Source organism: Triticum urartu, chromosome 7A (genome assembly GCF_056163025.1).
Source record: "Triticum urartu cultivar PI428250 chromosome 7A, HENAU_Tu73, whole genome shotgun sequence".
In the NCBI taxonomy this organism is placed as follows: domain Eukaryota; kingdom Viridiplantae; phylum Streptophyta; class Magnoliopsida; order Poales; family Poaceae; genus Triticum; species Triticum urartu.
The window spans coordinates 255,389,888-255,406,131 of record NC_141879.1 but is presented as its reverse complement, the minus strand read 5'-3'; the positions used below and the strand labels follow the sequence as shown (position 1 = coordinate 255,406,131).

Below are 16,244 nucleotides of genomic sequence, written 5' to 3'. Positions count from 1 at the left end.
AATACAATTCTAGCATGAATAATAAACATTTATCATGATATAAGGAAATATAAAATAACAACTTTATTATTGCCTCTAGGGCATATTTCCTTCAAGCGTATCAAAAGCTTTGGAGATGTCTAACTTAAGGAACACGCCGGCTTCCTTCCTTCCATGAATCTTCCTCGCAACTTGGCAAACAAGCAGAAAGTTGTCATGCAGATTTCGGCCAAGAATGAACACCGACTTGTTAGCAGCAACTACTTCCTTCATCCTCCTTCTGGCCCGGATAGCAAGCATCTTGGCGAAGATTTTCGCAGCACCGTGAGTTAAGCTGATGGGCCGGAAATCCCCCACTACTTCAGCGTCCGGTTTCTTTGGGATCAACACAATATGGGCTCTGTTAAGCTTGGCAAATCCCCGGCCGTCACCAACGTATAACTTCATCAAGACAACAATGACATCCTATTTGATAATGGGCCAAGCACGCTGGTAGAAAGCACCAATGAATCCATCTGGCGCCGGGGCTCGATCAGGTGGCAGCTCCTTGACGGCGTTCCATATCTCGTCTTCGGTGAAAATACCATCCAACCCCTGCAGATCACAGCCCAGAATGTTCAAGAACTCCAAGTCCACTGTCTCCTCCCTGGCGTTGGCTGTGCCCAACAGCTCCTCATAGGCCGAGGTGAAAATTTCAGCCATGCGATCATGCTCAGTGGCAATCTCATCGTCCTTTCTGACCTTGAAGATGTAGTTTTTCGCTCACCTCCCATTCGCCGCCAATTGAAAGAGTTTGGTGTTGGCGTCACCTTTCTTCAACCATCTCAATCTAGACCTTTGTCTGGCTATCGTGCGCTCGAGGGAAGCCAATCCCAGAACATTCATCTTAAGCATTCCTCCGAGCTCAAGGGTCTCACGTCCTGTGCACGATCAAGCTTGATCCATCGTCCTTTCTGACCTTGAAGATGTAGTTTTTCGCTCACCTCCCATTCGCCACCAATTGAAAGAGTTTGGTGTTGGCGTCACCTTCCTTCAACCACCTCAATCTAGACCTCTGTCTGGCTATCGTGCGCTCGAGGGAAGCCAATCCCAGAACATTGATCTTAAGCATTCCTCCGAGCTCAAGGGTCTCACGTCCTGTGCACGAGAAGCTTGAGGATCACGTAGTTTGCCACGGCAATCATCAGCTTAGTATTGCCAACTTTCCTTTACTCATTGTACTCTGAAACTGCAATCCTTCAGCCACATTTCATTTCACGGGTGGCTGTGTAGCACTACTAGAGACCAAGTTGTGATGACAAATTGGCAATATTGCCCGGCATGTCCTCAGCTGCCATTTATGCTCATGTGCTCAGCATCTGATAATAAACTCAGTGATGGCATTGGCACCTGACATTGCAAATGGCCTGGGGTTTGTATAACACATCCAACCAAACCACAGATGATAAAATAAAATAAAAACCAGCTTTCTCCCCAAGACCCGACGACAGTCCTCAGGGGATCGGTCAAACAAGAGAGCATTACATTAATCAACCGCAGATTCACATTAAAATACATCCGGTACTCTGTTAAGGAGGGCTACCCAACGAAATCAGACCAGAAAATTGGTCAATAGTACAGCAATGAGAAGAAAAATAAAAACACAATCCCGCGACAAGCACATGAAAAGCTCTCACGACAATAGTACATGAAAATAGAAAAATACGAGAACCGGGAAGGAAGGTCAGGTCAGGCTTGCGTCAAACAAGCTGAGCGCTACAAATGCCTTCCTCCTTTTAACCCTATATACTAGTTGTAGTACATGAGCTGCTGCGCCGACGTCTGGTTCGGGTAGCCGTCGTACAGGGCCTGGGAGCCAGCAGCGAGTAGCCCTGCGGATACCTGGCCCGCGAGGCCGTGCTGGCCAGCAATCTGCCCTGCCGCCGCCTGGCTCAAGGCAAGCTGCCTCTGATAGGCTAGAAGTTCGGCTGCTGTGAAGCCTTGCGGCACACCAGCCATTGCTACGGGTTGATATGAAGCAATCGGGGGCGGCAGCGGCTTAGAAGATGTCCCGGGCGGGGTTGGTTTGTTGCCCCATGAGCACTACAAGGTAACACAGGAACAGATGATGAAATTGCATGAACAATTGTGTCAAGAATAAAGAGGGCACAAAAGCAAAATAAATAATTGCTCTGGAGGTTACCTTGATTGGTTTGCCGCGAACAACCAATCCATTGGCCATCTGAATAGCTAACGCTGCTTCACCATGGGTACTGTACCTTATAAATCCAAACCCTTTTTCCTGTTGAACACGAACCTCCTCAATAGCCCCGACCCCTAAGTTGTAGAAATGGCGGTGAAGCTCATCCCGATTAACCTGACCAGTTAAGGAAAAGGATAAATTAAAGGTCAGCCTATCCTAAAATTTTCAGCTGACAAGAAAAAACCAGAGAAGTAACTCCATAAATGACATGGGAAGGAAACGGCGCTAGCAGAAACTTGTTTTTACTGTTTTACCTCATGTCCAAGGTTGCCAACGTAAACCGTTGTGAAATCAGGGTTGTTCTCTGGATTTTCTTTGCTTCCTGTATCCTGATTTGCCTCCATTGCTACAGAAGAAAGATGGACAGAGGCAAAATCAGCAGCTATTTTACTGGCTAAAATCATTATTATTCAAAACACGGCCAGGTGATTCCTTTCATAACATTCGTTGAGCTTAACATGAGAACAAATCTACCGTTGAACTAAAAATACTTGTCATTATAGACACCTGACCTGCATTACTGGAACCACCATTTGTTAGTACAACTGCATTATGATTGTCCGTTTCTTGTTTCTCTTCTGCGTTGGTCTTTGTTGCCCAGTTGCACCTTATTTGTCTACTGCCAAGCCATTTACCTGTTGCAAACATTAGTTTGCAAGACTTAGACGGTTCGAATATCAAAATATCAGTAGAAAATAGAAAGAAAAATGTAATCAGCTGTAAGTTCCAACACTGGCATACCAGTCATTTCAGTTATAGCAGTTTCAGCTTCCTGCACCAAGAAACAACATAGTATTGGGTGACACACTGATAGAGGTAAAACACTAGGGTCTAGCTTGAAATTGTAAGTGTAGGACTGATCAAAATACCAGTCTCCATTTCTCAAAGAAGTTAGATATGCTCTAGTGAGTTTACTTTTTTTTTTTTTTGACATGCTGGAGAGTTTAGTTGTTACTAAAGGAAGCTTCATTCAGTCATCAAACATCATGTTCATCTTAGACTAAATGCAAAATTGATACTACAGTTTGAATTTTGATTGGGTGATGCAAGGAGACAGGCAAATTTCAAATTTTCAATACCAGAGAAATAATTTGATTAATAGGAAAAAAATGTAACATATAAAAATGGTTTGCTAAACATGAGAACTAAACAAGAAATATACTCCATCAGTATCAAATAGCTCAAACCAGACTATTAGGTAGTAGATATTAAGGTGGGTATTAGACTCATGCGATCAAAATGGTAAGACTACTGGAAAATGCAAAAGAGAAATGGTCTTAGTTGTTCATACCTGCTGATTACGGAAGGAGACAAAGCCATAACCTCTGGAGCGTCCAGTTTTATTATCCCACATGACTCGAGCATCACTGATCATAAATGGCAGGCATGAACAACTGAAAAGCTGCAGCGAAACAGTAGTAGAAATAAAGGGGAACTAAAAACTTACGAGCAAGAAGGATATGCTGAGAAACAGGCATAAAGAGTTGCATCATTCACTTCAGAACTTAAATCACCAACAAAAATATGGAAATGCCCTGGAATAATTCAATGGGCACGGTTAACCAAACAAAGGTTAATTAGAAAAGGAAAACAAGACACGAGAAGGTTTAAAGTATCTCACCAGATGTATCCTCCCTTTGTGTACTTGCATACGCCCAGTTCACCTTGATTGCTTGACCGTATCTGGGCGAAATAATTCAAAATGAACAGCATTAGAAGTTGATTCGGGACTCCAGAATCTTTGTTGCTGAAATTAGTTAAATATACCAGAACTTACATGTGACGCCCATGAAGGGTCATTATTGCAAGAGCTGCTGACCTCCGATCATAGTAGTCAACAAACCCAAAGGAAGACTGCAGAGAACAAGAGATAATCCTTGTCAAACAGATGAAAATTGACTGACAACAGTGGGCTTTTTGCCTATTTAGCAACATGTTCAGTAGCATACCAAAAGAACCAGTATATATTTTCAAGAAAATACAAAGGCATTGTGTCTTGATGCATTCACAGAAAAGTAATTATATGTACAAGCCTAGGCAAATTTCCCTACACACACTACAAGGATAAATCCCTCCGATCCGGATTAATTTACACAGCCTCTATACAACATTGTATAGAGGTTGTGTCAATTAATTCGAGTTGGAGTGATGAATAAGCATGTTCACCGTAGCGCTGGGCATAAAAACCGACAAACCGAACGCCGAACCGATACCTATACCAAATAAATCGAAATTTCGTTTTTTATCCTTGGTGCAAGAAAATTCAGTTTTTGCATTCACTAACCATATTAAGTTCGGCCTTCAGTATACATATCGGTAAAACCGAGAAATACCGAACTATACACGAGAAAGCCTGAACAAACGACCGAAGCTTTGGGACACGTCGCTGACTCGTTCGCATGTGACCACTAGTCGCTCCCATGACCAATGGGTCCAAGGCCCAAGCCCAATAATGTGTAGTTCTCTGTGAGCTAGCTGAGCGTGAAACGCTGCAGTCGATGCTGGCAAACTGGCAGGTCGTAGCCTCTCTTTTAGTCCCACCTTGCCTGGCTAAGTGGGAAGGGAGTAGATAGCTCAGCTATATAAGAGGGCTGGGAGATAACGCTACGTTACAAATCCAAAGAGAAGTATTATTCGGTTAAACTGAAAACCGAACCGAAATTCCCGGTTAACCGAATTTTCAGTTTCATGTTCCAGGTAGCTATTTTTGGTTAGCATTCTCATTAACCGAATTAAAAATTAAATCAAACGGTACTAACCGAATTTTCGGTTTCTACCGAACACCCAGGCCTGGTTCACGGCAAGTAGGGTACAGGGCAGCAATGGGCTAAAACGTTAAAAATGTTGGGATGTCAAGACATCGGCGTTCTTTAATTCTTTATCAAACCTATGGTTCAGTACAAGAGGTGCATGAACAAAATCCATCAAGGTAATTGGAAGGCGAAATCCCTTTAAAGCAATGAATTTTCATGTGATTTTGCTAGTATAATTGCACATTACAGGTGTAGAAGTGCACCTTTTCTTTCCGGATGAGCTTGCATCTTTCCACAGGACCAGAGCCCTGGAAAACTTCAATCAGAAGGCTCTCAGTGACATTAGGGTGTACGTTTCCTACATACCTAGTTGTCACGACATCACAAATCAGATCAGAGTCAGAAAACAATCGATAAAAAAATCAAGATAGATAGCATGCAGCCATATTTAATGATGATTTAATAATAACTAAACAATAAAATAAATTAGCAACAGATTAAATGGTAAATTATGCTGATTTAAATTTTACCATGGGTTGTTATGATATTCATTTGAAAAATTCATCTTAGAATTCCACATTGATTTTAAAATTAAACCACGATTTGCATGACTAAAGGGAAAAGGACTAAGCTAAAAATCATATGGAGGTGAAAACACGAAAGAACACCGAAAGCACTCACACACTGCGACATGTGGATGGATCAAACCCAGGTGGGAGATTGCCATTTGAAACAGGCTCCATCTGCAAAATGTAAAAATAAAAAAAATAAAAAGAAGATACATGCTGATGCCGAAACTAGTTGAGGAGCAAAGAGAAATAAATAACATATAAAAGATGATAAAATTAAAATCAATGTAATAGGAACAAAATCCCAGTTCTCCAAAGTCGTGTTTTACGCCATTATAATAATGACTCAAATGTTGTGTTACATCCAAACATCTCTCTCTCACACACCCTATGTTTCAACTGTCTGCTAGACCTATGTGCTGTGCATATGCACCATTGATCTCACATCGATTTAACAACCCGTGAGCAACAATCAATGTATCATGAATAGGCCAATGCAATTGACAAGATTTGTACAGATGGTGACAGCAGTAGCCCTTGCTCTTAAGAGTACAAGAGACACAGAAAGCAATTTTAATTTAAAACATGGCGTTCATTGTGTTGCAAAAATCATGACTCAAAGCATACAACAATTTTCAAGGTTCATACCAAGATCGACATGCAATACAGCTATCACACGTGCATACAAATAACCGATGTGAAGCATATCCTGAACAGATAACGAGGCAAGGAGCATATGAAAACAAAAACAAGTAAATGTAATTGCCTCGCATCTACCCAGCCAATGTGCTTCGAATACCAATAACAATGGAGCAATGTTCCAACCAACCGGAGCACAACAAGACATGCGCCACCATGCAAATGCAACACAGATGGAAATAGCAGCTGCTCCATTCCACGGAAGAAACTTCAGCTATCAAGCCAAAAGTCGCTAAAGAACAACATACACCTACCCCCAACAACTTCAGGGAAAAGGGGGGGAACGCACCACCAAGCAAACAACAATCTTCCGCGCTCACAGACAGATCGGCGTGCATTGCTGCGCCCGAATGCACGAGTAAACAAATAGATCAGGAACCGAGGAAATAGAGGGCGACCTGAGTCATGGCCGCGGCGGCGGCGGCGGCGAGGACACCGGACTGATACTGCTGCTGCTGCAGCGCCTGCTGCATCAGGAGAGCCTGCTGCTGTTGCTGCTGCTGCTGCCGGAGCCTCTGCTGCTGCTGCTGTTGCTGCTGGCTCGCGCCGGCGCCATTCATCTCCTCTGACTCCGACCAGATCGAAACACCGGGGGACCGAGGGCCCGCGCGAACCGATCGACGGATCGGCGGATTGGATCCAACAGATCAATAGATTTGGTGGCGAATTTCTCGCGGCGGATCGAGCAGGGGAACGGAGGAAGAGGAGGTGAGATTTTTCCTCGTATTTTCTCTCTCTCGCTCGCTCGCTCTCTCTCTCCTCTTTTTTCTCCCTCTGTTTTCTCCTCGTCGGACTCCAATGGAGATTAGGGAGGGTGGAGGGGCAGTACGGGGATTTTGCCTATCCGGGGGAGATGACGTGGAGTTTTCTGTGTGGCTCCCCAATCCCATGGCTCAGTGACAGGTGGACCCGGTGATCCTGCCTCCAACTGTGCTTGCTAGGATTTGGGTCGGTTTTTCAAATATAAACAGGGATATGATCATATGATAATGGTTGTTGTGTCTGTTTTGTGAAACGGATCGGATAGTGCTTTTTTAACAAAGTACAATGCAAGCGTTTATATACACGCGCATACACTCATCCCTATGAACGTACACATGCACACTTTATTCCTATGAGCATTTTTAAAAGACTGAGTCGGTATATCATCTTGAAATTTACGAAGTCACCGTAGGCATTCCGTCGTCGACGGAAACGTCAATATCACAGTCTTTCTAACCATCCAATCACAGGTTGGTTCGCGATCGGATAGTGCTCTTATTATTTCCATTTCCATATTTTCAAAATGAATACGGATGTGAATATGGGTGTTATCAGATACGAATGTCAATCGGGTGCTACTCGAATACGGATACATATCAGATGTTTACTCGATTCGGAATGGATACGAATAATAGCGACATGTTGCTTAAGAAAATTAGTCGATAGCTATTTGACATGAAATAATCAACCTAAGACATGCAATAAGTCAAGGATAAATATATTTATGATCAATACCACTATAATGCATAATAATTTCTAAGTATAATCATAAAAAGGGTACAATTTGACCACTTATTTGGCTTTTATGTTGGATAATTGACATACTGGGGCTTGAATTTTGAAAGTTACCTCCCATACTCTGATTCGGATATGGATATATCTATTTCCATATGCATCTTTGTGTCAAAATCTCACACCATATTTATTTTTAATCCTTTAAATAAATTCATATGCAGATAATTTCCATTTCCATTTTAGTTCGGATGCGGATGTTTCGGATACGAATAGGCATTTTCTTGAATACAAATATACGATATTTTGAATTATCCACTACCAGATTCCACCCCCCCCCCTAGTTTTGCCCAAATATCATGCATAATTTGGGCTCTCACATCATATGTTGAAATTTTCAAAAAAAAACATCACATGTTGAGAACTTGAGATTTGTACTATGTAGAATTACCCTGGTTTCACTATAGGTTGATCAAATGTGGTGTTATGGGTCCATTTGTCATGCATGATTTAAAAGGATTTTACTCCCTCCGATCCGAATTAATTGACGCAACCTCTATATACAACAGGGTTGAACAAATAATGTGCTTCTTACAATAAATTAGTTGCAGAAGTAATAAGTAATGTGTATTGTAGATATATACTGAAGTTAATTTTCTCATGGAACCAATGAAAGCTTATGGAAGAATAGTTGAGATTGTGGTGTAGGAAGTTATCACTACTAGGAGAAAGCCTACTAGCAGCGCTGGAAATACCTACAGCGGTAGCGTTGGGTCCAGCGCTACTGTTAACGCGCTACAGCTAAGTTGTAGCAGCAGCGCTGCTCGGACCAGCGCTACTAATAAGTATGGTTAGCAGTAGAGTTGCTCCAACTAGCGCTCCAGCTAATTATCTGTAGCGTTGCACTATAGCAAATGTTGTTGCTAAACCAGCGTTGTCGCTAGACGCCTACCAGCGCTACTGCTAATATTGTTGCTTTTATATTTTTATTTCCCCTCTACGTATTTGTGATATATTTGTGCATGCTCTATATAGTAGTTTCATCATAGCATAACAAACATACATTATTCTCATCATATCATACACATAGAGTAGTCTCGTCACACCATCATCATCATCATCATCCAGCACAAATATCATCACAACTTGAAAATAGAAATACACAAGTCATGTCATGTCTCGAATAAATGCAACTGCATGGTCATGGCACACACACAAGTTTTATCATCTCTATCTAAACCATGAAGTAGAAGAGAAGAGCGATCAACATGAGCAAGAGCGCGACTATGTAGTACTTCTTGAGGCACCTGTTTCGATCCCTCTCTTGCCGGAGCGTCCGCCTCAAGTAACTATTTTCCGCTTCGGCTCTATTATCGAACCCTCTGTGGCTAGCGCCCGGGTACCTGTCCACCTGGGCCTGAGCGTCTGGCCAGTGGTCGTACACTCCTGAAACCCTCCCAATGAATACGACGTAGCAGTCCTTCGCCATCTATGATCTATGTACCTGCATCGTCCGTTAATGAATTCAACGATAATATGCAACATAATGTACTTAAGAAACACAAAGAGGCATAATTAGCAAAATACAAGCAACCTATAGTAAACATAAATAACGAAGTTCCTCATACCCAAACTAATTAATTAGAGCAATCTACGCTGGTTCAGGAGGACGGTTTAATTACATCACAGAGTTTCGCTGTGCATAAATTCAAAGTTTTGCCATAGAAAGACAGTAGTGACACATTGCCATCGACAATCAGTCCTCCATGTCGGCGGTCCAATCTTCATAGTCGGGGAGAAAGCAACCGAGCTTATTGAAAGGCTTTAGGTCCAGACGCTGAGCGAGTAGCAGTGCTCGGACATCATCCCGCATGATTGGCCCATGGTAGAACATCCCTGTTAGTTCGAGGACATCCTTCATGATCACTTGGGCAAGTTCACACTGTGCGTGATAAAACTCAGCTCGGATTTGATGATCCGGTGTCCTTACTATGCTTGTGGCCCAGTTGACAATCTTGGCATCGTTGGAAGTAGTTGAGATGCGAAGGCGTTGGTTATCCCTTCTGTACTCGATCAAGTGATGCATGAGGTAGAAACCATCAGCCTTATTGGTGTACGGTTGTTGGATGCAGCAGAAGTTAGTCTTATGGCCGAAACACAGCCCATTCTTCCTGTACTTTTTCACCTTGATATATCCACCAGACAGGCTGAAGGTTAACAAGGCACTATCGAGAACACTCTTTATGTGCGTGTAATCATTTTTCTTGATGTTCTTCGATGAGTCCAAGTACATAGCATGGGAGTATTCTGGGTACAGACAGATGAGGACGGCGCCCCCCCCCCTCGCTGCGCAAAATAAGTACACCTCAAATTAGCCTCCATGCTTGCAAAGGAATGATTAAAACTTACGAAAGGATATCCGTGGATGACTTACGCAGGATGATAAGGCAGGATAATTGTTTCCTTGTCCTTATTAGCGATCATGAACTCGCCGATGTACTTGCTCACATAGTCACGGTGCTCTTTGCGGACTGCTAAGAAGCTTTCGTGCATATAGTACGGGTCCGTGAGGCAGATATATTTTATGTTCTCACGCCTGATGATGTAGTTGAGATATAGCGCATACATGCGGATGAACTGGAAATCCAGCTTGGTCATGTGGAACATGTCGTAGATGTAGTCAAATCGCAGGATGAACTTATCCGCGGGTCATCTCTTGATGTACAACTTCTCGCCCGGCACCTAAGCTGCATAAAGTGGGTATCCTGGTTTTTCCGAGATGAGAAGGCTTTTCTCTCTGGCCAGCACATCTTCATGAAGTCTCCTTAGATCATTGTTCAGTATGTGCTCTAGCGCTTTTGAAGGTAGGATCGGGTGGCCAGCGACATGGAAACGCCCCCCACCTTCGACAGGTATTCTGTCTACCTCCCGAGGCTTCAGAGGCGGTTGGTTGCTTGAAGCAGCTCTGGCGCCTTTAGGGACTTTCTTGTCCGGTCTCCTCCTTTGGTTCTTGGCGGGTGGTGGTAGTGAGCCCACCATACCTTCCCTAACCACCACCCAAGTGTCGTCAGGCTAATCAGTGGACGACCCTCGGATTGTTGCTGGGTAGAGGCGGCATCTTGCTACCTCTTTTAGCACTGTGTTGGTTTTCTCCGAAGAGGAAGGGATGATGCAACAAAGCAACGTAAGTATTTCCCTCAGTTTTTGAGAACCAAGGTATCAATCCAGTAGGAGGCTACGCGCGAGTCCCTCGCACCTGCACAAAACAAATAAATCCTTGCAACCAACGCAAATAGGGGTTGTCAATCCCTATAGGGCCACTCACGAGAGTGAGATCTGATAGATATAATAAAATAATATTTTTGGTATTTTTATAATAAAGATGCAAAGTAAAATAAAGGCAAAGTAAATAACTAAGTAGTAGGAGATTGATATGATAAAGATAGACCCGGGGGCCATAAGTTTCACTAGTGGCTTCTCTCGAGAGCATAAGTATTCTACGGTGGGTGAACAAATTACTATTGAGCAATTGACAGAATGAGCATAGTTATGAGAATATCTAGGTATGATCATGTATATAGGCATCACGTCCGAGACAAAGTAGACCGACTCCTGCCTGCATCTACTACTATTACTCCACTCATCAACCGCTATCCAGCATGCATCTAGAGTATTAAGTAAAAATAGAGTAACGCCTTAAGCAAGATGACATGATGTAGAGGGATAGAATCATGCAATATGAAGAAAACCCCATCTTGTTATCCTCGATGGCAACAATACAATACGTGTCTTGCTGCCCTTACTGTCACCGGGAAAGGACACCGCAAGATTGAACCCAAAGCTAAGCACTTCTCCCATTGCAAGAAAGATCAATCTAGTAGGCCAAACCAAACTGATAATTCGAAGAGACTTGCAAAGATAACCAATCATACATAAAAGAATTCAGAGAAGATTCAAATATTATTCATAGATAGACTTGATCATAAACCCGCAATTCATCGATCTCAACAAACACACCGCAAAAAGAAGATTACATCGAATAGATCTCCACAAGAGAGGGGAGAACATTGTATTGAGATCCAAAAAGAGAGAAGAAGCCATCTAGCTACTAACTATGGACCGTAGGTCTGAGGTAAACTACTCACACTTCATCGGAGAGGCTATGGTGTTGATGTAGAAGCCCTCCGTGATCGATGCCCCCTCCGGCGGAGCTCCGGAACAGGCCCCAAGATGGGATCTCGTGGATACAGAAAGTTGCGGCGGTGGAATTAGGGGTTTGGCTCCATTTCTGATCGTTTGGGGATACGTGGGTATATATAGGAGGAAGAAGTACGTCGGTGGAGCAACAGGGGGCCCACGAGGGTGGATGGCGCGCCTGGGGGGTAGGCGCACCCCCTACCTCGTGGCCTCCTGTTACGTGTCTTGACATAGGGTCCAAGTCTCCTGAGTTGTATTCGGTGAGAAAATCACGTTCCCGAAGGTTTCATTCCGTTTGATATTCCTTTTCTTCGAAACCCTAAAACAGGCAAAAAACAACAATTCTGGGCTGGCCTCTGTTTAATAGGTTAGTCCCAAAAATAATATAGAAGTGGATAATAAAGCCCAATAATGTCCAAAACAGTAGATAATATAGTATGGAGCAATCAAAAATTATAGATACATTGGCGACGTATCAAGCATCCCCAAGCTTAATTCCTACTCGTCCTCGAGTAGGTAAATGATAAAAACAGAATTTTTGATGCAGAGTGCTACTTGGCATAATTTTAATGTAATTCTTCTTAATTGTGGTATAAATATTCAGATCCGAAAGATTCAAGACAAAAGTTCATATTGATATAAAACTAATAATACTTCAAGCATACTAACAAAGCAATTATGTCTTCTCAAAATAACATGGCTAAAGAAAGTTATCCCTACAAAATCATATAGTCTGGCTATGCTCTATCCTCACCACACAAAATATTTAAATCATGCACAACCCCGATGACAAGCCAAGCAATTGTTTCATACTTTTGACATTCTCAAAAAATTTCAATCTTCACGCAATACATGAGCGTGAGCCATGGACATAGCACTATAGGTGGAATAGAGTGGTGGTTGTGGAGAAGACAAAAAGGGAGAAGATAGTCTCACATCAACTAGGCGTATCAACGGGCTATGGAGATGCCCATCAATAGATATCAATGTGAGTGAGTAGGGATTGCCATGCAACGGATGCACTAGAGCTATAAGTATATGAAAGCTCAAAAAGAAACTAAGTGGGTGTGCATCCAACTTGCTTGCTCATGAAGACCTAGGGCAATTTGAGGAAGCCCATCATTGGAATATAAAAGCCAAGTTCTATAATGAAAAATTCCCACTAGTATATGAAAGTGATAACATGAGAGACTCTCTATCATGAAGATCATGGTGCTACTTTGAAGCACAAGTATGGTAAAAGGATAGTAACATTGTCCCTTCTCTCTTTTTCTCTCGTTTTTTTATTTTTTTATTTGGTCCTTTTCTCTTTTTTATGGCCTCTTTTCTTTCTCTTTTTTTATTTGGGCTTCTTTGGCCTCTTTTATTTATTTTTCCTCCGGAGTCTCATCCCGACTTGTGGGGGAATCATAGTATCCATCATCCTTTCCTCACTGGGACAATGCTCTAATAATGATGATCATCACACTTTTATTCTTCTTACAACTCAACAATTACAACTCGATACTTAGAACAAAATATGACTCTATATGAATGCCTCCGGCGGTGTACCGGGATATGCAATATGACAATGATGGAGTGTGTCATAATAAACGGAACGGTGGAAAGTTGCATGGCAATATATCTCGGAATGGCTATGGAAATGCCATAATAGGTAGGTATGGTGGCTGTTTTGAGAAAGGTATATGGTGGGTGTATGATACCGGCGAAAGGTGCGCAGTATTAGAGAGGCTAGCAAAGGTGGAAGGGTGAGAGTGCGTATAATCCATGGACTCAACATTAGTCATAAAGAACTCATATACTTATTGCAAAAATATACAAGTTATCAAAGCAAAGTATTACGCGCATGCTCCTAGGGGGATAGATTGGTAGGAAAAGACCATCGCTCGTCCCCGACCGCCACTCATAAGAAAGGCAATCAAAAAAATAAATCATGCTCCGACTTCATCACATAACGGTTCACCATACGTGCATGCTACGGGAATCACAAGCTTCAACACAAGTATTTCTCAAATTCACAACTTCTCAACTAGCACAACTTTAATATCACCATCTTTATATCTCAAAACAATTGTCAAGTATCAAACTTATCATAGTATTCAACACACTCATAAGAGAGTTTTATTATTAATCTTACATACCAAGCATATTAGGATTTTAAGCAAATTACCATGCTATTAAGATTCTCAAAATAATCTAAGTGAATCATGAGAGATCACTAGTTTCTATAAAACAAATCCACCACCATGCTCTAAAAGATATAAGTGAAGTACTAGAGCAAAATTATATAACTCAAAAGATATAAGCGAAGCACATAGAGTATTCTAACAATTTCCAAATCATGTATGGCTCTCTAAAAAGGTGTGTACAGCAAGGATGATTGTGGTAAACTAAAAAGCAAAGACTCAAATCATACAAGACGCTCCAAGCAAAACACATATCATGTGGTAAATAAAAATATAGCTCCAAGTAAAGTTATCGATAGAAGTAGACGAAAGAGGGGATGCCTTCCGGGGCATCCCCAAGCTTTGGCTTTTAGGTGTCCTTAGATTATCTTGGGGGTGCCATGGGCATCCCAAAGCTTAGGCTCTTGCCACTCCTTGTTCCATAATCCATCAAATCTTTACCCAAAACTTGAAAACTTCACAACACAAAACTTAAACTAGAAAATCTCGTGAGCTCCATTAGCGAAAGAAAACAAAAGACCACTTCAAGGTAATGTAATGAACTCATTCTTTATTTATATGGGTGTTATACCTACTGTATTCCAACTTATCTATGGTTTATAAACTATTTTACTAGCCATAGATTCATCTAAATAGGCAAACAACACACGAAAAACAGAATCTGTCAAAAACAGAACAGTCTGTAGTAATCTGTAGCTATCGCAAGATCTGGAACCCCAAAAATTCTAAAATAAATTGCTGGACGTGAGGAATTTATCTATTAATCATCTGAAAAAATAATTAACTAAATAGCACTTTCCAAATAAAAATTGCGGTAGTTCTCGTGAGCGCTAAAGTTTCTGTTTTTTACAGCAAGTTCAACAAGACTTTCTCCAAGTCTTCCCAACGGTTCTACTTGGCACAAACACTAATTAAACATAAAAAACACAATCATAACAGAGGCTAGATAAATTATTTACTACTAAACATGGACAAAAAGTAAAGAACAAAAATAAAATTGGGTTGCCTCCCAACAAGCGCTATCGTTTAACGCCCCTAGCTAGGCATAACAAGCAAGAATAGATATAGGTATTGCCATCTTTGGTAGGCAATCCATAAGTGGCTCTCATAATAGATTCATAAGGTAATTTAATTTTCTTTCTAGGAAAGTGTTGCATGCCTTTCCTTAATGGAAATTGGAATCTAATATTTCCTTCCTTCATATCAATAGTTGCACCAATCATTCTAAGGAAAGGTCTACCAAGAATAATAGGACATGAAGGATTGTAATCTATGTCAAGAACAATAAAATCTACGGGCACATAATTCCTATTTGCAACAATAATAACATCATTAATTCTTCCCATAGGTTTCTTAATAGTGGAATCCGCAAGGTGCAAGTTTAGAGAGCAATCATCAAAATCACGGAAACCTAACAAATCACACAAAGTCTTTGGAATCGTGGAAACACTAGCACCCAAATCACATAAAGCATAGCATTCATGATCTTTAATTTTAATTTTAATAGTTGGTTCCCACTCATCATAAAGTTTTCTAGGGATAGAAACTTCCAATTCAAGTTTTTCTTCATAAGATTGCATCAAGGCATCAACGATATGTTTAGTAAACACTTTATTTTGACTATAAGCGCGAGGAGAATTTAGCACGGATTGCAACAAGGAAATACAATCAATCAAAGAGCAATTTTCATAGTTAAATTCCTTTAAATCCATAATAGTGGGTTTAGCAACATCTAGGGTTTTAATTTCTTAAATCCCACTTTTATCAAATTTAGCATCAAGATCAAAAGATTCAGAATTCTTGGAACGCCTTCTAGGTAAAGGTGGATCATATTCAGTCCCATCATTATCAAGATTCATATTGCAAAACAAAGATTTAATATGGGACACATCAATAACTTTTAGATCTTCATCATTATTTTCATAGGAACTAGAAGAACACGCTCTTACAAAGGCATCTTTCTTAGCACGCATCCCAGCGGTTCTTTATTTGCAGTCATCAATGGAAATTCTCATGGCTTTGAGAGACTCATTGATATCATGCTTAGGTGGAATAGATCTAAGTTTCAAAGAATCAACATCAAGAGAAATTCTATCAATGTTCCTAACCAAATCATCAATATTAA

The 16,244-nt window shown here is 41.3% G+C and overlaps 1 protein-coding gene across 1 annotated transcript; it reads right to left on the bottom strand.

The window, feature by feature from the left end:
• Nucleotides 1-1,484: 1,484 nt before the first annotated feature.
• On the bottom strand, nt 1,485-7,044 carry LOC125519252 (RNA-binding protein 208). Its single transcript, XM_048684115.2, has 12 exons — nt 6,641-7,044; nt 5,656-5,717; nt 5,238-5,340; nt 3,999-4,075; nt 3,843-3,904; nt 3,669-3,756; nt 3,513-3,588; nt 2,963-2,993; nt 2,734-2,856; nt 2,476-2,567; nt 2,162-2,335; nt 1,485-2,061 (listed from the first exon to the last, which is right to left on the bottom strand). Exons 1-12 carry the CDS (start codon nt 6,800-6,802, stop codon nt 1,768-1,770), a joined length of 1,344 nt encoding a protein of 447 aa, XP_048540072.1. The 5' UTR covers nt 6,803-7,044; the 3' UTR covers nt 1,485-1,767.
• Nucleotides 7,045-16,244: the final 9,200 nt, after the last annotated feature.